Source organism: Python bivittatus, unplaced genomic scaffold (assembly GCF_059951505.1).
Source record: "Python bivittatus isolate LINGU-HERP-01145 unplaced genomic scaffold, Pbiv_v1 ctg000670_np1212, whole genome shotgun sequence".
Lineage (NCBI taxonomy): Eukaryota > Metazoa > Chordata > Lepidosauria > Squamata > Pythonidae > Python > Python bivittatus.
Window position 1 is genome coordinate 12,650,723 of NW_028277094.1, and position 23,016 is coordinate 12,673,738.

A 23,016-nucleotide genomic window follows, 5' to 3' on the forward strand; every position below is an offset into this window, starting at 1 on the left:
TTCCGGTTCCGGGGCGCCGGGCGGGCGCGATGTCGGACTCGGAGAGCGAGGAGGAGGCCGGCGGCGGCGGGCGGCGACCGGCGCCTTTCTCCCTGGCCGGCTTCCTCTTCGGGAATATCAACGAGCAGGGCCAGCTCGAGGGCGAGGGGCTGCTCGACCAGGTGGGCGCCCGGGAAGGGGGCCCGGGAGGCGGCGACGGGCGCGGCCCGGCCAGCAGAGTTCCTCCGCGGCTGTTCGCCGGCGACAGCCCGCTCTCTCCACCCGCCGGACTCGAGATCGGCCTCGCCGGAGAGCAGAGCCCACGGAGCGGGGGCCGGCTTGCGGGCGCCTGAGGACGGGGGCCGGCCGTGCTCAGGCGGACCTCCGGCCGCCCCGGCGGGCGCTTCGCGACGCCGCCTCTCCCCGCTCGCCGGCCAAATCTCGTCTCCTCTCTCCCCCCTCCCCGCTTTCTCCAGGAGTCTAAAAAGCACCTCGCGGGACTCGGGGCGCTGGGTCTGGGGAGTCTCATCACCGAAATCACCGCCAGCGAGGACGACGCTTCCGAGGCCGATGGAGCCCAGCTGGACGAGGAGGGTGAGGAGCTGCAGCTGCTGCTTCGGCCCTGCAGGGACACGGTAGCGCGGCTGAACCGGAGCCGGGCAGTTGTGGACTCCGCTGGTTGCGTTTGTGTGCCACAGGCCCTTAGACTAAACCGTAGCCTGGTCTATTGGAGCTTGTGCTTTATTAGCCTGGTTTAGGGTTTGGTACGACGGGTGACCTCAGCCTGTCGGCCCAACGCTGTCCTGAGTGCTAAACGGGCTCTCTGGTGAGATCAGCTTTCCATCCTCCAGTGCTGTACTGAGGGAGGCAACATGGGCCTCTCAGCAAGTGGTAGAACGAGTCTGTGGGATGAACTAAGAGGCCACGTTCTAACTCTTGTTCAGGATGTTTATGCTTGTAAAACTATTGAGGGACAAAGTGTCCTTTGAGCAAACTGATTCAGATTCTTGATCTTTCACAGAGACTGCAACAGGAGAAAGAGGGGTCTCTTATTTTTTGCATGAAAGGATGTTTTTTTCAGTGCATCCAATAAAGGGGAGACTAAATGGCCCCTTCCAACACTGTGATTTCAAGATTTTTTTTCCTTGCAGGCTGGGTTAAAAGCACAGAGGATGCTGTTGATTATTCTGATATTACTGAGGTGGCTGAAGATGAGAGCCGCAGATACCGGCAGGCCATGGGCAACCTTCGTCCAGTTCAGAGAGCAGGTGGTTGGTGGCAATAATTTTTTCTGTTAATTTTGAAGCAGACAGCAGAATGGTTATGAGGTTCATGCTTCCTTGGTGCTAGCTCTTGGTCTCTGTTGCTCCTTACCTTTCTCAGCTTGTACTTTTAACAGTAACTCTTCTCAATATTCTTAGTTCTGCAAATCATTTGTTTTAAGGAGCAATTCTTACCAAGTAAGTTGCTTCTGACATAGTCAGAAGTAAACCGCCAATAACACAATGCTATAATAAGAAGGGAGAAGTCCTCCTGCTGCAAAGCTTTTATTATAAATTACTCTCTGCCCTAGGAATATTATACAGATGGGAAACCTAATCACCGTCTAATGAAATAAAATAGACCACTTCTTGGGAGATGCTTTGTATGAAGGCGAGGCAGTGGGGGAGGTGAGGAAGGGGCAATCCAGTGACTTCCTTCTTCCTTCTCAGATGACAATGATGACGACTATGATGCTGACTCAGAAGACATTGATTCCAAGCTGATGCCTCCCCCTCCCCCCCCTCCAGTGCCAGTGAAAAAGGAAGATGAGAAGGATGCAGCAATCTCTGGTGTGTGTGTACTTTTGGGCAGCTAGGGGATAGACTGAACAGCTGAGTTAGGAGCTCAGTGTATGTTTCAGAGGGAGCACTGTCTAGTTTCTGAAGTTGAGGTACTTATTTGGTGATGTGAGCCTGGCAGGGTTGATGAGGAAGGACCTTGTAAGCCTTAACTTACAAGGGTTTGCTTAAGAGCATTGACAGAGTGTTACCGAATCAATCCCGTGCTTGTCTCAGCCAGGGCTGAAGATTTTAAAGTCCTTTTTACACTTACAGCTTTTGTTTCTTCATTGTGAATTCATTTTGAGGTTTTTTTTCATGGATTCCCTCAATGTTAGATTCCATTTGCTGAATCGGCGGTTTAGGTGTCTGGATCGTGCATGGCTGCGGCTTTGTTTCGATCGTCGTGGCGTTAGCAAGCAGGGCCTCTCTTTGCTGAGAGACGTGTTCTCTTCTAGGGCCAGAAGACGGCGACGGCATCATCTTGCCTTCCATCATTGCTCCTTCCTCTGCTGCTTTGGAGAAGATGGACTTCAGCAGCTCTTCTGATTCAGAATCGGAGACGGGTTCCCAGGACTCAAGGAAGGCTGAATCTAAGGAAGGCAAGCTTACACTGCCGCTTGCCGGGATCATGCAGCGAGATGCCACCAAGCAGCTGCCCAGTGTGACAGCACTTTTCCCTGAGTTCCGGCCTGGCAAGGTACAGCCAGAGAAGAAGACCCAGGGTGGGGAGCTGGGCGAGGGGCGAGCCATTCTCCAGGGCTTTGCTTCCCAGGGTCCTGAGAGGGCTCTGACCTGCCTTGTTGCTGTGACAGGCTCTACACTTTTGGCCCCAGGATCCAGTCCCCAGGTGGTCCTCCTAGGGGAGTAAGATGACTGGTTTGCTCCTTTTCCTTAAGGATTCCCTTGTGGCTCCAAAAGATTCTGAAAGGTGTGGTGATGTAGAAGAGCCCAAAAATGCTTTTCTTCTGCTCCAGCATGGCTCTTGTCACGAAGCTGGTCTAGGGCAATGAGATGCACCTGCCACGATGTCAGTAAAAGCCCCTTGGTGACGAAGTGGTCAGGGCACCCAGAAGTCTCTGGGACAGCAGCTGGTCAGGACTCTGTGGCTCACACCACCACGGCTCTCTTTCTCCCAGCCTCTGCCAACCAGCATGGTGCTTTTTTCTCCCCAAGGTTCTGCCAGCTGGCCATCTCCAGTTTGTCTCTTTCAGTCAGCCAGAAGTGGGGCGTGTGTGTGAGATTTCCCTCCTGAAAGGCTGGAAGCCAGTTTCTTGCCAGCTCCACCTTTCTCTCCCTCTCCCTCTCCCTCTCTCAGGTGCTTCGCTTTCTACGTCTCTTTGGCCCTGGGAAGAATGTCCCATCTGTCTGGCGAAGTGCACGGCGAAAGCGCAGGAAGAAACACCGGGAGTTAATTCCAGAAACACAAACCCTGGAGGGGGAAGCTTTGACTGAGCCGGGCTTGGAAGGCAAATCCCCCTGGGAATATGAATTTGCCCCACCCCCTCCCCCAGAGCAGTGTCTTTCAGATGATGAGGTGAGTCTGTGGAAATGGAGAAAAGGCACTCCCTGGGGAGAACGGGGCATTCTGGCTGCCTGAGAATCTCCCTCTACAAGAGAAGCGAGTACAAGTCAGTGCAGCTGGAGGCCCCTGGGCATGCTGCTGGCTCTCTCCCTTTAGTCTCACACACCCACGTATCCTTCAGATCACCATGATGGCCCCTGTGGAGTCCAAGTTCTCCCAGGCTACTGGAGATGCAGATAAAGTGGCTGACACCAGGCCGAAAGTGTCTGAATGGCGCTATGGTCCTGCCCAGCTGTGGTATGACATGTTGGGCATCCCTGAAGATGGCAATGGCTTTGACTATGGCTTCAAGCTGAAAGATGCCAAGGAGCAGGAGGAAGAGGTGAGTTGCGAAGAAGAGCAGCACCTCCCTGGCAGCCAGGAAGTGTCCCAGTGCCTTGCAGCTCTTCATTTTGACTCTGTAGAGCACAACAGCTGAGGAGGATGAGCTGCTGGCCGATGAACACTTCCTGATGGTAACACAGCTGCAGTGGGAGGATGATGTGATCTGGAATGGAGAGGACATCAAGCACAAAGGGACCAAAACCCAGCGAGCCAGTCTGGCAGGCTGGCTGCCTTCCAGCATGACCAGAAATGCCACTGCCTACAATGCCCAGCAAGGTAGGCTGGTCCTTTTCCTGCCTGCTGCATTTGGCTCAGCGCCTTCCAAGTCTGCTCACCCTTTCCTTGCTTCTGTTAGCAGGGCTGAACCGAAGTGGCTCCCTGCTCAACTTGCCGGTTCCCCTGGTGCAAAAGCCCAGTGTGGCAGGCGTCTTGGGCATTGCTAAGGGCAAAGAGAAACAGCTGCCTGAACAGCAAGGTAAGGAGGAAAGGTCTCAGGGCTGGAGGAGCTCTGTAGAAGTCTGGGAAAAGGACCTGGCAAGCAAAGAGCTGAAATGTAGCTGGTCTCCTTCAAGCAGTGCCTGTTCTGAATCATCCCTGCCTTGATTGAGTAGCTTTTGTGAATCAGGTTGTTGAGTGCTCTGGTACAGTGACAGTTGTTTAGCTGGACACTGTGAGTCAAACTCTTCGGACTTTGACTTACCGAGTTGGCACGAAGAAGAATTTGGGCAGCTGACCAGTCAATAGGGGCCTGATCCTCCCATTCCTCCTCTTTTTTTTTCTCCATTCTGCTTTGCCCCTAAATTTTGTTTATTTGAAATGTGGGCAGATGAGGCAGTAATGCCTGCTTTCCCTTAACTCACAATAGCACAACGTGGCCCCAGGCCTGGCTCACGGCAGGCTCTCTTTTGCAGTGGTACTAGAGCTTATTTGGGAGAGAGAAGAGTTTACCCGGATCTAGTTGTCTTGGGGTTAATTTCCACACTTTGTTGTCACAGCAGCCCTGGATGAAGACAAGCCATGGTTCTCCATTTTTCCCATTGACAATGAAGAGCTGGTCTACGGCCGCTGGGAGGACAACATCATCTGGGATGACAAGGCGATGGATAGGGTCTTGATGCCCCCCGTCCTGACCCTTGATCCCAATGATGAAAATATCATCCTAGGTATCTTTTAGAAAACCATTTTCTTGTCCTCGGGCGGGGGTGCTTTCTGGAGCCTTCTGATTTCCTAAAGTGTAGAATGAGGAAACTCAGATGGGAAGTTGCTCTTATTAAGGACTGTTTTTCAATCTCCCAGAAAATGGTTTTAGCTAACCTGACTCTCTCAAAGAATTCTGGGAACTGGGGTTAGGGGAAGAGCCAGCGAGGCTCTCTAACAGAATTCTCAGAGCAATTGCCAAGGTTCCTTTGTGGGGCTGTGGCAGTTAAACTGTCTTCAAAAGAGTAGCGTATCTTTTTCTGTACACTACTAAGCACCTAATGAACTGTGGTGATCTGGCAGATAGCTGACTCCTAGCTTCAGGGTCTCTTAAGCCTCCCACTGTGGTAATTTGGGTAGGCATTTGCTTCTGCTTTAATACCTTGACCTAGTTTGCATGGGTCCATCAACTGGGGATAATTGGGAAGAGTGTTTCTCATGTGCTCCTTCTAGAAATTCCTGATGAAAAGGAAGAGATGACTCTCAATTCTCCTTCCAAGGAGAACAAGAAAGAGTCTTCACTGAAGAAAAGCCGGATCCTCTTGGGCAAAACAGGAGTCATTAAGGAAGAGCCCCAGCAGGTTTGAGAGTGGCTCCATTTCTTCTGAATTAGAAAAGTAACAGAGGAGGGGAGGAAATTCTGATTTTTTGTCCCTGTATTTCAACTCCAGAATATGTCTCAGCCGGAGGTGAAAGATCCCTGGAACCTCTCCAATGATGAGTTTTACTACCCCAAGCAGCAGGGCCTTCGTGGAACCTTCGGAGGCAACATCATTCAGGTTGGGAGTCATGGTGACAGCCTGAGTTGGGCTTGGCTTATGCACCACACGGTTTTGTTTGGTTTTGACTTAACCCTAACCTAAATCCAGCTGTTGGAGTTACAAACAGTAGCTTGCAGCTTAACATATTTGGCAGACCTGCCAGTTTTGATTAACTGAACAATCCATAATTAAACCATGGCTTTGCATGATATGATTTGCCTGGTTGTGCCAAAGTGCCTTCTTGGGCGTAATACAAGTGCAGCTTTTTGCCCAGGGTTCCATGTGCAGGTACTAGTCACTCAGCTTTCATAACACGCCTGGGAGTTTGGTTCGCAGAACTTGATTCCATCAGAGTGGCTTATTCCCTCCTTGGGGAGTGGGGAGCATTCCCATAGCTGAAGGTTATAGCTCAGCTTCAATATAATACAATACAATACAATACAATTGAGACCCAGCTTCAGTACAATACAGTAATGTAATAATGCTTCAGGCTTCTTCAGTACATGCGGAACGTGTGTCTCTCTGCTCTGGTGCAGCATTCGATTCCTGCAGTGGAGCTTCGCCAGCCCTTCTTCCCCACCCACATGGGCCCAATGAAGTTGCGGCAGTTCCATCGGCCTCCCTTGAAGAAGTACTCCTTTGGCACCTTGTCGCAGCCTGGGCCCCATTCAGTGCAGCCCTTGCTGAAGCACATCAAGAAGAAGGCCAAGGTAATGGCCCCCATTTCAGTGGCTTTGCCCTTGACTGTTCCTCATCTCAGGGCTTCAGCCTGGAGAGGGAGATTCTCACTGCTCCTGCAGAGACCTGTGTGTGTATTTTGTGTTCCTTGATCCTTCTTGGGTTGTACACAGATGAGAGAGCAGGAGCGCCAGGCCTCTGGCGGTGGGGAGATGTTCTTCATGCGCACCCCACAGGACCTCACGGGCAAAGATGGTGACCTTATCCTGGCTGAGTACAGTGAGGAGAATGCCCCCTTGATGATGCAAGTTGGGATGGCCACCAAGATCAAGAACTACTACAAGCGGGTGAGTTCAAGGCTTTGGCTGCTGGACCGAAGCTTCCTCTGAGAAAGCCATCTCTCAGTCAACCTGTCTTGCTCCTGGCAGAAACCGGGCAAGGATCCTGGTGCCCCGGATTGCAAGTACGGAGAGACGGTGTACTGCCACACTTCCCCCTTCCTGGGCTCCCTTCACCCTGGGCAGCTACTCCAGGTGAGACCTCTGAAGGGACACATTGTGTTGATGGCGAATGGACTTGCATTTTCAAACACAACCCACTTCCCCAGGGGCCCATTTCAGCAATACTAGGATATATGTTCCTCTTGGACAGAATGTTGTCCAGTGGGAAGAGAGCAGAGGAATTTCTAGTCCTTTTAAAGACCAGGTTTATTGCAGCCAAGGATTTTGTGGACTAATCCCCCTTGCTCAGTTCTATAGTGGGGTGTGTGAGAGAGAGAGAGAGAGCAGCAGATAGCTGTGAAATGCTGCAAGTACCGTCAGTAACATCAGTGTGTAAAGCCTAAGTACGGTTGAGACAAGCAGTGATTGCAACAGCAGTAATTGACAATAGCACCGCATTCACAAATGGACGATACCTTTACAATGACCAGCCAAATGCAACTAGAGTGTGCAAGTTTTTGAGTTCCTCCTTGGCAGGAACTTAAAGGAGGTAAAGTCCAGTAGTCCTAGAGGTCACCAGGCTGCAGAGGGCTGCTGCTGATGCAGGTGACTTAAACAGCACCTTTTTGTTTGTCAGGCATTTGAAAATAATCTCTTCCGGGCTCCAATCTACCTCCACAAGATGCCTGAAACGGACTTCCTAATTATTCGGACACGACAGGGCTACTACATCCGGGAGCTGGTGGATATCTTTGTAGTTGGCCAAGAGTGTCCTCTCTTTGAAGTCCCTGGCCCCAACTCCAAACGGGCCAATACTCACATCCGAGACTTCCTGCAGGTTCGTTGCTGGGGGAGAGCCTAACTGCTGACATCCTCAGCAGGTTTATGGGAAGTGGAAAAAATAATTTGGGGAGGGAAGGTGCAGCCATGCCACTGGGTCTGTCTGTGACTCGCAGGCATGTGCTAGAGAACAGGTTGGTAAACAGGCTGATACATGCACTATACCTGGGTCTAGAGCATATTGGCGAGTGACTCTTCTCTAGCTTTCAGGTTGGCTTACTAGTTTGGGACTTCCTAACTGAATTCTGCCTTGACTTGTGTAGGCATTGGGGCGCATTAGCGTGGAAGGAGGAGGAACATGGGAGGGAAGGCCCCTTCCGAGAGCACCCTGCATTTGTGGTCTTTTCGAGTGTCTGACTGCTTCATCGATATCCTTGCTAGGTCTTCATCTATCGCCTGTTCTGGAAGAGCAGAGACCGGCCCCGGAGAATTCGCATGGAGGATATTAAGAAGGCGTTTCCTTCCCACTCCGAGAGCAGCATCCGGAAGCGGCTGAAGCTCTGTGCAGATTTCAAGCGCACAGGTAGGGAAGGATGGTGTGCAGCCAACCTGGCTGATGTGTGCTCTGGCGACTGCTATTGTCCTGGGTGAGGGCCGTGCCTCACTGGTGCTTTGCGGGCAGAAGGCCCCAGTTCAGTCCTTGCTGTCTTGAACGGCTGCAATGACCATCCTGTGCCAGAGGGCAAAGAGTGGGCAGGAGCTGCAAGTAGCCAGATCTGGAATCAGGCCATTCTTGACCTTCTGTGCTTCTGGGAAGCTGCTGTTCCGTCACTTCTCCCTTTGAAATGGCTGTGAATGGGGCAGTATCTTCTCCGCCTGCTACTTTTTTTTATGCTAAGGTCACAGTTTATATGCGTTTTAAGTGTACATTGCGCGTGCCATGCTGTTTCTTTGTATCTCGGCACTTTAAAAAAGATGCCCCGCTGTTGTAAGAGAGGAGCAGAGAGAACGCAAAAGATGCTGAGTAAATAAAGTTTGGGGGATGATTTTGGGGGTAATAGAGCTGCATGAAACATCTGAGGGGTTGTCCCCCATGATTTGATCTTCTGCTTCAGCCTCAGAGGCGGGGCTGCTGGGTTCCTGCCTTCCCCCCCCTCCGGGCCTGCAAAGGGAGGAAGGGGAATGCTTCCTGGCCGGGCTCATTGGGGGCTGTTGCTTCTTCAGGGCTGGACTCCAACTGGTGGGTCCTGAAGCCTGACTTCCGGCTGCCCACCGAGGAGGAAATCAGAGCGATGGTGTCCCCGGAGCAGTGCTGTGCCTACTACAGCATGATTTCTGCCGAGCAGCGCTTGAAGGTGAGGCCATGTCCGCTGATTTGGGAGGCCGTCCTGACCCGGCAGGGACCTGTGAGGGTCATCACAGCCGGCCCCTTTCAGGAAGGCTGAAAGAGGGGCTGGGAGCAGGTCGGCTGGCCTGCCTGCTGTGGGCTGCCTTGATGATTGCCCCCCGCAGGGGAAGAGACAGGCGGAAGGCCTTGGTGAGGGCAGGAGACGCGCTCCTGAGCTGCAGCGTTTTCTTTCTGTGTGGAGAAAGGATGCATCAGCAGAGCAGTCCCAGGTTCCTCTTGTGCCCCTTGATGAGCCTCAGGGTCTTAGGAGGCATCTGTGTCTCTTTCTCCAGGATGCAGGTTATGGGGAGAAATCCTTTTTTGCTCCCGAAGAAGAAAATGAGGAGGATTTCCAGATGAAGATAGATGATGAGGTATGACAAACAACAGCTGGGCCCCAAACAGGGCCCGTGTTCTTGACCGGACTTTTAGAGTCTGGAATGCAATGCCTCTCTCTCATGTTTACTCCTTGTAGGTGCGGACAGCTCCCTGGAACACCACGCGGGCTTTCATTGCAGCAATGAAAGGGAAATGTCTCCTAGAAGTTACCGGAGTAGCAGACCCAACGGGGTGTGGTGAAGGCTTCTCCTACGTAAAGATCCCGAACAAGCCAACGCAGCAGAAGGTAAGTGGAGGACCATGATGGCCAGGGGCTGCCCTGCCCCCAAGAGTTTCTGGGCAGTCACCCAGAACCAGCTGCTGCTGCTGCTTCTGCAGCTTTCTCTATTAGCACGCAGAGGAGGCTTAGTGTACCTCTGGGCATGGATCATATCTGCTGGAATTCTGGAGTGGTGACAAGTCTGGAGCAACTGAAAGGGGTGAGACAGGGATGGAAGAACCTTGCTCTTTTTTAAGCAGGATGACAAGGAGCCGCAGCCGGTGAAGAAGACGGTCACTGGGACAGATGCGGATCTCCGGCGCTTGTCCCTCAAAAATGCCAAGCAGCTTCTGCGCAAGTTCGGAGTTCCCGAAGAGGAGGTAGGTAGGCAGGAGGCTTGCTCCCTCGAGCTGAGTCTCCCCAAAGCCCTCTACAACCAGTGACTCTCCTTCTTCAGATCAAAAAGCTCTCCCGCTGGGAGGTGATTGACGTTGTGCGGACAATGTCCACTGAGCAGGCTCGCTCGGGCGAAGGGCCTATGAGTAAATTTGCCCGTGGGTCCCGCTTCTCTGTAGCAGAGCACCAGGAACGGTACAAAGAGGAATGCCAGCGTATCTTTGACTTGCAAAACAAGTGAGTTAACTTTGGTGTGGGACTTGCTGAGACCCAGCCTCCCTTCATCTTTCCTGGCGTGGTTTCTGGCAAAGCCATTTTTGACCTGCAGGTAGTTCTGAGGCTTGCCTGTTTCTTTTCCCATCAATTAATGGCGGCTCTTGAGTCCTTTGTCAGCGTATCTGCGAGACGTGTTTAGGGAAACTACCTTCGCTCATCTCCACAATTACAGAATTCCTTTCCCCTGGAAATTCTCTCAAGTGCAAATTGAGGACATTTACTGGAAAGATGCAAAGATGCTTTAGGCGGTTTGGAACAACTGTTTCAGAGGGTGGGGATTATGGGATCTTTGTGTAATGGGAGCAACTTTGCATTCTGCAGGTGAAGTGCTTTCAGTTAGGGCAGTGTTTCTCAACCTTGGCAAGTTTAAAATGTGTGGACTTCAACTCCCAGCATTCCTGAGCCAGGTCACACATCTTAAAATTGTTAAGATTGAGAAACACTGAGTTAGGGTTTTCAGAATACAATATTTGACTTTACCTGAGCTCAGAGGTGGGTAGGGATTGAGATTCATAAAGTGTTGGACAGGAATGAATTTGGGGGGAGGGGGCGGGTGGGACTCTGCTTCTGTGCCTTCTGTGTTTTTGCATTTGCACTCTGCTGCTTGTGCTGGGAGCTTCAGAGGCTGACCTAGGCAGGGATTCTCCACTTCAGAGTCCTGGAATCCACAGAGATCTTATCAACAGACACAGACAGCAGCTCTGCCGAGGACAGTGACTTTGAGGAGATGGGGAAGAATATTGAGAACATGCTTCAGAACAAGAAGACCAGCTCCCAGCTATCCCGGGAGAGGGAGGAGCAGGAGCGGAAGGAGCTGCAGCGTATGCTCATGGGGGAAGACAGCGGCAACGACAAGGACCGGAGCAAGAAGGACAGGAGGGACAAGAAGGGGCTGGGTGAGGACTTGGGGCCAAGGAGGGCTCTCCTAAAGCAGGAGAAGGGGTATCAAGAGGAAACTCGGGGGAGCCTCTAGTGCTGAAGGCTGGGGGAAGGGGTCTGGCTCAGGCCAAGGGTGGACTCCACCAGGAAGGCCCCAGAATCAAGGCACAAGGGCACTTGGAAGACCATGAACAGGGAGACTTTACAAATGATTGTAGTTGTGGCCATAGGTGGGAGCAGGGTTCCTCAACCTCAGCAACTTTAAGATGGGTGGACTTCAACTCCCAGAATTCCCCAGCCAGCATGAAGTCCACCCATCTTAAAGTTGCTGAGATTGAAAAACCCTGGGTGGGAGGACATAGCCAGAAATAGGACGGCTATAGCAATCCAAGTGATAACAGAAGGGGCACCTTGGGGGCCATCGTCTCACAAGGCATTTGTTCTGGTAGAGGGTGGCTGTCTGCTCTCTAAGCCTTGCCCTTGGGTTGATCTCCTCAACCTGGGGCCCTGGGGTTAAGTGACATCCTGGTAACAGAGAACCCCTTTCTTGTCTGAAAAGTCCAGCCTTCTTCAGCTGGGAGGGTGGCAAACCCACCATTTTACTCTCGCTTTCCTGCAGCTTCCGCTCCTGGCAACTTGGGTAGTTCTCATAAAGATGACGACACGGCCTCTGTGACCAGCCTCAATTCTTCTGCCACTGGTCGCCGCTTGAAAATCTATCGCACGTTCCGTGATGAGGATGGGAAGGAGTATGTGAGATGCGAAACTGTCCGCAAGCCCTCAGTCATTGATGCCTACAGCAGAATCCGGACTACCAAGGATGAAGAATTTATGTAAGGGAGTCAGGAGAGGATTACTGTCTTTTAGGGGTGCCTGTTTATCTCTAGCTGCAGGAATCAGGAAATCTAGGTAGATTGAAATATTTATTTGAAACCTTTCTACTCCAAGGCAGCCATTTTTTTAAAAATAAGCATTTAAAATGTACAGATTGAAGTTGAAAGCCAGAGTCGTTCAGGGCAGAGGTGTCAGATGTATCAACAACCAAGTCACTCAGCTCTAAGGCCAAAAAGTGCTAAGTAAAGAGGCTGTTGGGAAAAAGAAGTGCTGGAACTGAACGACAGTGGGTGTCAGAAGGGCGATCAGCCATTTCAAGGGGCTCTCCCTAATATTCAATAAAGGTTCTTGAGCAGCTGTGCCACGTCTTGCATCTGAAAGTGCCTCTGGGGTTGAGCCTAAGGCCTTATCGAGCTTTGTCAAGGTCTTGACAACCTGACCGAAAATAAACTAACCCATGGCTGCCAGGAGGCCTTCTGTTTTGCACATGTCACGGAGTGGCAGAACCATGGGCCTGAGTGCTTGGCAGAGGGTGCTCAGGGGCTGTTGAAGTTTTGCTGTGGCCAGGGGTGGACTGTTTCCTTTGGAAGTGTGCCAAGAGCCAGCTGGGGAAGGCTTTGCCAGCCTGGGCTGAGAACTGGCCTTCACCTGAACTGTTTTGCCCTCCAGTCGAAAGTTTGCGCTCTTTGACGAGCAGCATCGGGAAGAGATGCGGAAGGAAAGGCGCCGGATCCAAGAGCAGCTGAGGCGACTCAAGCGGAACCAAGAGAAGGAGAAACTGAAGGGCCCCCCTGAGAAAAAGCCCAGGAAGATGAAGGAGCGCCCGGATTTGAAGGTAAGCCTGTGCCCCTCAGGGATCAAGCCTGCTCTTTTGTGTTGCTTCTGCTGCCACTGTTGTATCATTTCAGCATCCAGACACTCAGTGGTTGTGTTTTGTGGGGGGACCCAACTCGGCCTTCAGCTCTGCCTGGGCTGTTGCTGTTGTCTCTTACAATGTGAGAGTTGTGTTTTCCTCTCCCTTCTGTCACATCCAACAGTTTTATGTCATATGATTGGTGCACAGTGATGTGATGCACATAACTTGTCTGGTTTAGAGAAGCTTTCCTCCTCAGAATGTACCAACTGCCTTTCCATTAAAAAAAACAGTGGGGGGCTTGGGATCAAGGCTTGCACCTTACTTTGTCCCATGCTGTCTCCCCCCTGCCCCCCAGTTGACCTGGGAACTGTGTTCTGTGATGCGTTATGGCCTTCTGTTCCTTTGTTGCAGCTGAAGTGTGGGGCTTGTGGGGCTATTGGGCACATGAGGACCAACAAGTTCTGCCCTCTGTACTACCAAACCAATGCTCCCCCATCCAACCCTGTGGCCATGACAGAGGAGCAGGAGGAGGAGCTGGAGAAGACCGTCATTCCCAATGATAATGAAGAGCTGATCAAAGTGGAGGGGACCAAGATTGTCTTGGGGAAACAACTGATTGAGAGGTGAGGAGTGGCAGGGAAAGTGCCCAGTCTCATGGCAAAAGGAGAGTAGAACTCGCAGTGGCTCAAGAAGAAGGACGCATGGGCTCATGCTGGCCGGGAAGGATCAGAGGCCTGAGCGGCACAGTGCTCTGTTTGGCTGAGTCCTTTTCAGAGGGCAGGAGGGTTGGAACTGCAGCTGACCACCCCCCCCCCCCCCCGCATCTGTCCACAGTGCAGATGAAGTTCGCAGGAAGTCCTTAGTCCTGAAGTTCCCCAAACAGCAGCTTCCACCAAAAAAGAAACGGCGTGTTGGGACCACGGTGCATTGTGACTACTTAAATGTAAGCCCTTCTAAGTTTCGTTCATTCTGCTTTTACCCATCTTGGAGACAATTGCTAAGGTTTTAACACAGACCTTGTGACATCTTTTAATATCTTCATATAATACATTTTAAAGCTGATACAGATGATTCTTTTGATTTTGCTCTCTCAGCCTTCAGTGGCTGTTTCTGCCCCTGTGAGCTTATAGTATGGTGACCCAACTGAACTACTTAAATATTTAGATTTGATTTGTATGTTTCTTTTTTTTAAATGCACGTTGTAAGATTCAGTTGCTATGTGGGGCAAGTACTGAATGTAAAATAATAACTAACAGAATGAAGGGTTGAGTCTCGAGTAGAATCTTGTGCAGCAGCAGCAGCCGGAAGGAACCAAAGTTGCAAAGTTGGATCGGAGAACCACCCAAGCTCTTTGTCAGGCTCTGAGAAGTCTGCAGCCTCATTAATGGTCTTGCTTCCTGTCTGTTTCAGCGGCCCCACAAGTCCATCCACCGGCGGCGCACAGACCCCATGGTGACCCTCTCCTCTATCCTGGAAAGCATCATCAATGAAATGCGAGATCTTCCCAACGTAGGTGCTGGGGTGGGGGGCGACATTCTGGCCTCAGCAAGGTGGTTTTATACAGTTGAATGTCCTTGGGAAAGCCTTGACTTGCCCCAGATGGAATTGGGAGGGAAGCTTGGCTTGGCTTGGCTTGGCTTGGCTCTCCTCCTGAATAGGTTGGCTTGGAGTTTATTCCTTAATAAAGATTACAGATTAAAATAAATCTAAAGGATGTGAAAGTAACATATCAAGTTCCTTATAAAAGATTTAAATTCTAATTCAATGGTTATTAAAACTATTAAGAAGGTAAGTATGAACAGATGAGCGCTTGCTATGGCTATTAGCGTGGTAAAGCTGTTACCTCCTGGTATCCTGTGGGGGCTGTTGGCTTGGAAGAGTGCAGGGTGCTCTTGGGGAAGATGGGTGTCAATTGGTGGGCCCAGAACGAGGAGGCAGCTCATCTTCTCTTCCTGTTTGTCCCCAGACGTACCCCTTTCATCAGCCTGTTAATGGGAAGGTTGTGAAAGATTACTATAAGATCATTACAAAACCAATGGACCTGCAGACCCTCCGAGAGAACGTCCGCAAGCGCCTCTACCCCTCTCGCGAAGAGTTTCGAGAACACCTGGAGTTGATCGTGAAGAACAGTGCCACCTACAATGGTTTCTGCACCCTTTTTTCTACCTCTCTTCTCACCATTTTCTACACCTCTTTTCTTTGCTTACATTCCCTGGTCTTAGACAATAAAGAGGGCACCAGCCTGGCGCTTTTCTGTGATTCTGAGGAGGATGGCATTGAAAAGGGGATTTGAGAATTAATTCACCAATGTGCCTGACACCAAAAACTTTCCTTCTGAAATTGCTCTTCCTTTGTCCTTAACCTGCTAAAATTTCTGTCATCCTTGGTAGGGATGGTGTGGAATGGTTCCCTGAGCAGCAGATTCCCTTCTTGGAATTTTCTGCTTCTCCTTTAGTGGACACGGGTATCTTCCTTTCCTCTACCTTTATGTGATTTTACTACCTGGGTTGTTGAAATCCTTACCCTCTTTCTCCTGGAGTGATTTTGGGATAGCCACCTGCAGCCTGGAACTGGGATATCCTGAATTAAAGCAGATTAAATTGCTTAAGCAAGAAGAGCTGGCTTGGTGGTTTGGCTCCTTTTCCTGTGACTTTGCTCTTCCATCAGCTCTCTGAGGGTGGGGAGAGAGAGGAGGGTGCTTCTTGCTTAACCTCTGTGACCCCGCCATGGGAAGAAGCATCAGTGCTCTTGGCCCTTGAGTCTCGGGGCCATTAACCCTTCTTGCCACCAGTGGAATATGAGTATCTGTTTGTTGATTATGCATGCATAATTTTCTTTCCTGTGCAGCAAGACCTTCACAAGGGAAGCCTTGCTGTTTTACTATTGGTTTTATAATTTCTCTAAATCATTACTATTTACTGTTGCTTCTGCTACTGCTAATATATTAAAGATTATTACTGTCAGCGGCAATACTATAAACGTAACTGAGGCAAGTGAGGTTGGGGCACTGGAAGCTGTCCCAGGGCATGCCCCAGGGCCTTATGCGTGCTCTGTATTTGCAGGGCCAAAGCACTCCTTGACCCAGATTTCTCAGTCAATGTTGGACCTCTGTGATCAGAAACTGAAAGAGGCAAGTCTCGTGTGAAAGGAGGAAGAATGAGTATCTAAGTTGAAGCTTTAATAATTGAAGGCACTTGTAAGTCTGAGTTAGAAATCCTGTCCACATTTGCTGCTTGCTGCCTCTAGATTAACGTGCCAAGCTGGTGATCTCTGGGCAAAGAGCTCAGAGCAGCAGGGCAGTCTTTGGAATACCTGCACGAGACCAGAAGGTGCAGACAGGAGTTACAGCTGAAAACCTCACCTGCTCCTCTAGCCCTCCTTATGTGCAGCACTTCAAATACTAACCCAACAATCAGACAGAGCAGCAATTTGATCCTAAATGTACTGAACTGAAAGGGGTGGGGTGTGCATGTTCCTTTCACAGATTTCTAGGAAGCTCAGAGAACAATAAATTGCTTTAGTGCAGATTGTTACCATGTGTGAGAAAGAGATGCAAGCCTGCTTCCTCAAGGTTGAAAGAAGGAAACAGTTGGAAAGCAGTCACACTCAGTTTCATTTTTAGTTGCATACTAAAACATTAAACACGCATCACATAATTTTTGAAATCATTAAATATTTCTGCAGACAACAGTCTTGGCTTATTAAATGTTCCAGCTTGATCTTGCTTGAAGTCAGCAAATTTTAATGTCATGCATTTAGAAGTATTCCCAAAATTAAAAAAGGAAAAGTATATGTCATTGAGAGTGTGTAAAAAACTAGCTTTCGGGGCAGGGAAAATCAGCCAACATTTCTGGAAAAATTGAGCAGCAATTTGATTCCCATAATGAATGGGGCAGATTGGAGGCTTCATCTATTTGAAAACCTACAAGTTGAAAGTCAGAAAAGAATGAGAAGATGTGAAGACTGATTATAGAAGTAGTAAAATACATCATAAAAACAACGTGCAGCGTAATTGGAATTGGTTTGAGGATATTGCTCTCTATAATTTTTGCCTCCCTGAAGCTTGATGTCATTTCAGAAGGAAGATAAACTGGCTCGCTTGGAGAAGGCCATAAATCCACTTCTGGATGATGATGACCAAGTAGCCTTCTCCTTTATTCTGGACAATATTGTGACACAGAAGATGATGGTTGTTCCTGATGTAGGTGGTGGAGGGAATGAAAGGGGGCTGTGTGATGACGTGGGTTGGGAGAGTCCTGGAAAGGGGTCAGAAAGTCTGGATCGTGGAGAAGGGCCCTCTGAAAATGGCAGAAGCCAGATTCCCTGCTTCCTAGGAGACTGGCTTCTGCTTTGACGCAGTTCACCTTCAAGAGCCTTTTCTCCTGAGCTGTATTTGAGCACTGCTAGTTTTTGTGAACCTTAATGGGCAGCTAGAAAAAAACATTCTTGCTCTGGAGCTTTCTCTTATCTCTAACATTCTACAAAGTTTGCACAGTAGGAATTGGGATTTGTTGGGAGCAGGAGAAACGAAACATACTTTCTACTTTCAACTGATGTTTTACAAAAGCTGTTCATAATCTCCTCATCCTTCTCTGTATTATCTTTGCTTTCAGTCTTGGCCATTCCATCATCCTGTTAATAAGAAATTTGTGCCGGATTATTACAAAGTAATTGTCAGCCCAATGGATCTGGAGACCATCCGCAAGGTATGTACGTAAGGATGGAAGAACCACCTTGAGACTGGCTGAAGCCAAGAACTGCTCTAGTCCGCCCTGAAGCTCAAAAAGAAGCAGGAAGGGGATCGTCCTCCTCTGCTATGGTAGCTGTGGTCCATCCTTCGCAGTTTTGTGGTCATGATGCAAAGTGAATGTGACCACCTCCATAGCAGATGTGATTTTTTTGCTTTTGCTCTCCTAAACATTCTTAAGGCTATCTTAGATTTATACTACAGTGTTCGTGTGTGTGTTGCCTCAAAATGGTGGGAAATAGAAACACAGCAGTGCAGTTAAGGAGTCTCTGGGGCCTCAGAACATGCTATCTGGGGTCTGGGGCCTTCCTACAGTCCGCTATTTCTTCCAGAATATCTCCAAACACAAGTACCAGAACCGAGAAGTCTTTTTGGATGACGTGAACCTGATCCTTGCGAATAGCATCAAATACAATGGTACGTTCCTTTTGGCTTAAAGTGTGATACCTGATTCTTGGACCTTGGGTTTAGCACATCAGAAAGTTAGTTTTGTTAAAATAGCCCCTCCTCCATTTCTCCACGCCCCCTGGTCATTCTCATGTTTATCTCCTGGGCCCAGTCCTGCTCCATGGGATCAAGCAGAGTTGAAGGTGGTCTTGCTGGCAAGCATTGCCTAGAGGGCCAGATGGCATGGACAGGTTCTCCCTTTGTATTTGGAGGTACCTTGATTGGGCTTTTCAATGCAGGGCCGGACAGCCAGTACACCAAAACAGCTCAGGAGATCGTGAATATCTGCCACCAGACATTAGCAGAGGTAAGGGGCCACCCCCTTGAACCTGCCAAAGGCTATTTCCAGTTTGGCAGCCCCACAAATATTGCTCTTCCTCTTGTCTTCCCTCCTTTAGTATGATGAGCACCTGACTCAGCTCGAAAGAGACATCTCAACTGCCAAGGAAGCAGCCCTGGAGGAGGCTGACCTTGAGAGCTTAGACCCCATGACTCCTGGGCCCTACACACCTCAGGTGAGCATCTTTGTGATCCAGAACTGGGGCAGAGCAGGTAGGATTGGGGCTGCAGGCATTCTTTGTCTGATCAGGTTTCCGTGTAGCAGCTCAACTGGGCTCTCAGCTTCAGGAGAGAAAAAGCCATGACAGACCTTCCATTTACACAACTTATACCTGGGGTGTAAGGTGGAGGGGGGGGTCCCAGAGCAGCTTTCCATTCCAATGAGACCCAGTGCAATTGTAACCCATTGGGTGTTCTTCAGGGCCTTTCCCTGCTTCCTTGTCCTGCTTTCAATTCCTGCCAGGATTGTCCACTGAAAATGTTTCTCAGGCTCTCCCACTTGTAGAAGACCCATCAGATGGCCCACCAGCATGGGGGCTCCCCCATGCTTTCCCCAGCTCTCCAGTCAAAAAGAGATCAGAGGTGATGCAGCTGCTGAGAGCCTGGCAAATGACTGCAAGGCTATAGTGATTTCAAAGGCTGTTTTCAGCCAAGTCTTCAAAAGCAAATTAGAAAAAGGTCAATGGAGCAGTGAAAAATGAAGTAACAGATCTGTATGAGCACCAAAATAACTTGCTAGTTGTCCTGGATATTCTTTACTGTGAATGCGGGTCAATGAGGGAGGAATTAATTTTTACTATTTTTGCAGTGTGTGTGTGTGAGAGAGAGAGAAAGAAATGGAAATGTACAGAGCTTTTTTTATGAATATGGATTTGAAATTCAGCCTCTCACAATATGTTTGATTCAGGACAGTAAAGAGCTGAAACATGTGGGGCTTATTTCTGAAAGCACTGTGAGTCCATATCCCATCTAAACTCCCGAGATCTGATTTCATCCTTTCAAATGCCCTTTAGCCACCCGATCTGTATGATACCAACACCTCTCTCAGCATGTCCCGGGATGCATCTGTCTACCAAGATGAGAGCAATCTGTCTGCTATGGACACACCCACCGCTACACCTGAGAAACAGTCCGCACAGGTCAGAAATGCACCCAAGCAAAATGGGCTGATATCTCAGCAGGAAGAGAGTGGGGTGCTGGCTGAAGAGAGGAGGAATAGCTTTCCCACAGGAGCTGCAGACCTAGTGCAGACATGTTGAAATAGGGCATGGCAGAATAAGAACGGTAGTTTCCCTCTCGTTCTTGGTCAAAGGTGTGAAAATGGAGTTCTGTGTCAGAAGGTCTCTTGCAAAAGACCTTGTTTGATCAAATGGTAGTTTCTGGGAACCGAGGAGGAGATGAACGCAAGAATCCCTTTGCTTTGCAGAGCCCTTTGAGGGGGATTCCTGTTTTGAATAGCCAAGGAAAGTTGATACAAGACCCCAGCCCCACGGACAGGCAGGAGAGGAGCCCCAATCATTGCTACTTCATCCACACCCTGCCTTTTTGCTCAGAGTTCAAATTAAGTCAAGGACATTACTGAATGTCCACATCCTACTGCAATGCCAGATCTTTGCTCCTTTTCTGGCTTCATTTAAGTGCAACAACGTATGTGTCAGAAATGCAGAGGGTCATTTGAGTTCTTGTAGTAACGAACGGAGTGCTTGCATGGTAGATAATGGGGAAAGGCATTTCTTGGAAATGATAATATAGTCCAGCTAACCTAGGACAGATACATTTTCTGTGGTGTGTTTTTTAATGTGTTGGGTATAAATGTTCGATTTGGAGTAAAAGGGAAAGAGAGAGAAAGTTGAGAAAGAACGGGAAGGATGTGTTCCTTTGGGGCTTTAATAGGGTATCCACTTTGGATGTGGGTTTTCAGAAGTGTCAGCTGCCCCAAAGGATTGATTTCTGCCAGTCCAGGGAGGCTGTTCTGTCTCTAGATGACCGCAAGGCTGAGGCTGGGGAAGACAAAGCTTGTTCCCAGAGTCCCTGGCACCATGTGCTTTGGGGTTTGGGGCTTGCTGTTGAGCTAGTCTAAAGGGTAAAGCCCCACAGAAGCACAAGCAGGCATTGCTGTGGTGGAGGCGGCAGAACAAGGGCAGCCAGGAAGTGCCCCCCACCACCATGGGTGATTCCTCCCCTGGTGGCTCGGCTGGCCTGCTTTAAAAGAGTCTGTGTCCCATCAGTGCCTGCTCCTTCCTCAGTGGTGTTATCTCTGTGTTCCTCACTCAGATGCGGCAGGGCCAAGGTAGGCTGGGCGAGGAAGACTCTGACGTAGATATTGAAGGGTTGGATGAGGATGAGGATGGGAAACCTAAGACTCCAGCCCCAGTGAGTATCCGTGACCCCACCTATAGCTCACCTGTTGGCTTCTGCTCTCATGGTAGAAGCTGTGGCAGTTCAGGGCCCTCCGGAGTGATGTTTTGCTAGCCAAAGCGATCAGTTTTTAGGAAGAGCTGGCATTGCTGGTGTACCGTGTCAGTGGGAAGCGAGGCGCCCTCCTTCCATGGATCAACTTCTGACTGCCTCTTCTCCCTCCTGCTCTCCTGTAACAGGAAGTGGAGGATGGCGATGGAGACCTGGCTGATGAGGAAGAGGGCTTGGTACAGCAGCCTCAGGCCAGCGTGCTCTACGAAGACTTGCTCATGTCAGATGGCGAGGACGATGGCAGTGATGAGGAGGAGGGCGATAACCCCTTTTCATGTAAGTTGGCACCATCTGATTTCTGAAAAGAGCAGGAAGCAACTGCCCAGGACCTGTGGTGCCTTTGGCTGTTGGGATATACTCCTGGTCCCAAGGAGAAAGACCCAGGAAGGGATCGTCCCTTCCTGTTTTGGTACAAGTGATGCCAAAGACACAGGTGGGTGAGATCTGAACCCAGCAGTACAACTTGGGAGGGGAGAGGAGAACCAGCCTGGTGCAAGGCAGAAAGGGATGCGTATATGAGCACAGAGGGGGGAGGACTTCCTTGGGGAAGGCAGCTTTGATTGTGCCAGATCAGTTTGGAAGGCTTCACCACCCTCCATGTCCACGGAGTTTTAAGAAAGGGGTCGGGGGGTCTCCAGATTCTGTTGTGAGAAATGAAGGCTGAATAGGAGGCAGATCAGATAAATGGAGAAGAGAGCGTGCCTGTGAACTGGAAGGAGAACAGGACAGTTACCACAGGAGCAATTAGGGGAATGCTTTTGTTAATTTACTGACAGCATTTACATGCCACCCAGTAACCTATGCTCTCTGTGGCATAGATAAAATTTATAAAGATACGATAATATAAACAGTGCTTAATTTAAAAAAACCAAACCTGTTTAGTGGGCTGCTCGGAGTGGTTAAAATGATTTACCATCTTTTTCTGATGTTTTTGCTTCTGTTGATGGCAGACATGGCAGCATGCCTGGTGGCCTTTGTGGAAATGCACGATGCTTCCAAAGTCTTTTTGTTTTGTTTTTGTTGTTGGTGGTGGTGGTGCTTAGCCAATTTTTAAAGACTGATCATGTCCTGGGAGCCACCTGCAGTGATGGGGAAGAGGAAGCGTTGCTGGCAGGCAAGGAACAGCATTAGAGCGAACCCTTCTCTTGTGTCTCCTAGCTATTCAGCTTAGTGAGAGCGGGAGTGATTCTGAGGTGGAGTCCAGTGCAGTTCGGCCCAAACAGCCACACGTCCTTCAGGAGAACACGCGGATGGGCATGGACAACGAGGAGAGCATGATGTCCTACGAGGGAGCTGGCGGAGAGGCGTCTCACGCCATGGAGGACAGCAACGCTAGGTGAGGACAGGCCTGCCAGCGTCCCTGAGGCAATCAGGCGGCCGATTGTTGGGAAGAAAATTGCTAACCGCGCAGCTTCTTTGATGGATCAGAACCGTGTCACGTTTCCTTTCCAGCTACGGTAGCTATGAGGAACCAGGCCCAAAGTCCAATACCCGAGATGCTAGTTTCAGCAGCATGGGAGGGTACGAGATCTCGGAAGAGGAGGAGGAAGAGGAGGAAGAGGAGGAAGAGGAGGAGGAGGAGGAGGAGCAGCGGTGCGGCCCCAGCGTGTTAAGTCAGGTCCATCTGTCGGAGGACGAGGAAGATAGCGAGGACTTCCGTTCCCTTGCGGGAGACAGCGATCTGGATTCAGACGAGTAAGGCCGCTCCCCGGGGATGGCCTGCCCGGGACTCGGCGCTTGGAAAGGAGCTGCCTCGCCTCACTTCGGGGCCTGAAGACCCCAAGACCTTCGACACCGCATGCCCAGTGGGCTGAGGCCGCCGCTGGCCCAAGAGGCCCTGAGGCCGGCCCCTGGGCTGAGGGCCGTTCACCAGGCAGAGCCCTATGAACCTGCCTGGAAAGGCGGCTGCCCGAGGGGGCTTTGTGGCACCCCCCCAGCAGCAGCCCAGCCCTAAACTATTGTGCTGTGGGAGAAGGGGGGGACTCAGCCACAAGCTAATGTCGAAATACTGTGAATAAACCTGATTCTGAAATGCCCCGATGGGACCTTTTGCTTTCGCCCGAGCCGGGGGAGGGGAGGGGAGGGGAGGGGGGGATCCCTGCCGCTGCGGCGACCCGCTCGTCAGCGCCGCCGCCCCGTCGAGAACGGGCGGCCATTTTGGGCTCCGTCTGGGCGGGGCCCGGGAGCCGCGGCGCCCTTCCCCCACTGCTGTCGCAGTCGAATT

General features: G+C 50.4%; 1 protein-coding gene across 13 annotated transcripts; it reads left to right on the forward strand.

Moving 5' to 3' along the window:
* The first annotated feature begins 9 nt into the window (after positions 1-9).
* Positions 10-22,829, forward strand: TAF1 (TATA-box binding protein associated factor 1). Of its 13 annotated transcripts, none has more exons than XM_088151535.1 (40): positions 10-161; positions 456-573; positions 1,131-1,250; positions 1,692-1,811; positions 2,258-2,499; positions 3,118-3,336; positions 3,506-3,706; positions 3,789-3,984; positions 4,064-4,183; positions 4,704-4,871; positions 5,359-5,486; positions 5,577-5,684; positions 6,203-6,376; positions 6,518-6,691; positions 6,773-6,877; positions 7,422-7,622; positions 8,006-8,147; positions 8,789-8,919; positions 9,245-9,325; positions 9,427-9,576; positions 9,807-9,929; positions 10,007-10,182; positions 10,876-11,117; positions 11,720-11,933; positions 12,604-12,769; positions 13,202-13,413; positions 13,625-13,733; positions 14,201-14,299; positions 14,757-14,934; positions 15,853-15,920; positions 16,869-16,991; positions 17,404-17,496; positions 17,870-17,954; positions 18,224-18,291; positions 18,383-18,499; positions 19,337-19,462; positions 20,598-20,696; positions 20,921-21,068; positions 21,951-22,128; positions 22,245-22,829. In XM_088151535.1, the coding sequence occupies exons 1-40, from the start codon at positions 30-32 to the stop codon at positions 22,489-22,491; spliced, it is 5,901 nt and encodes a 1,966-aa protein (XP_088007661.1). In that variant the 5' UTR covers positions 10-29; the 3' UTR covers positions 22,492-22,829. The 13 variants fall into 13 exon arrangements, with proteins under 13 accessions (XP_088007661.1, XP_088007665.1, XP_088007664.1 ...); XM_088151539.1 differs by having other exon boundaries at positions 9,810-9,929; XM_088151538.1 differs by having other exon boundaries at positions 4,707-4,871.
* Positions 22,830-23,016: the final 187 nt, after the last annotated feature.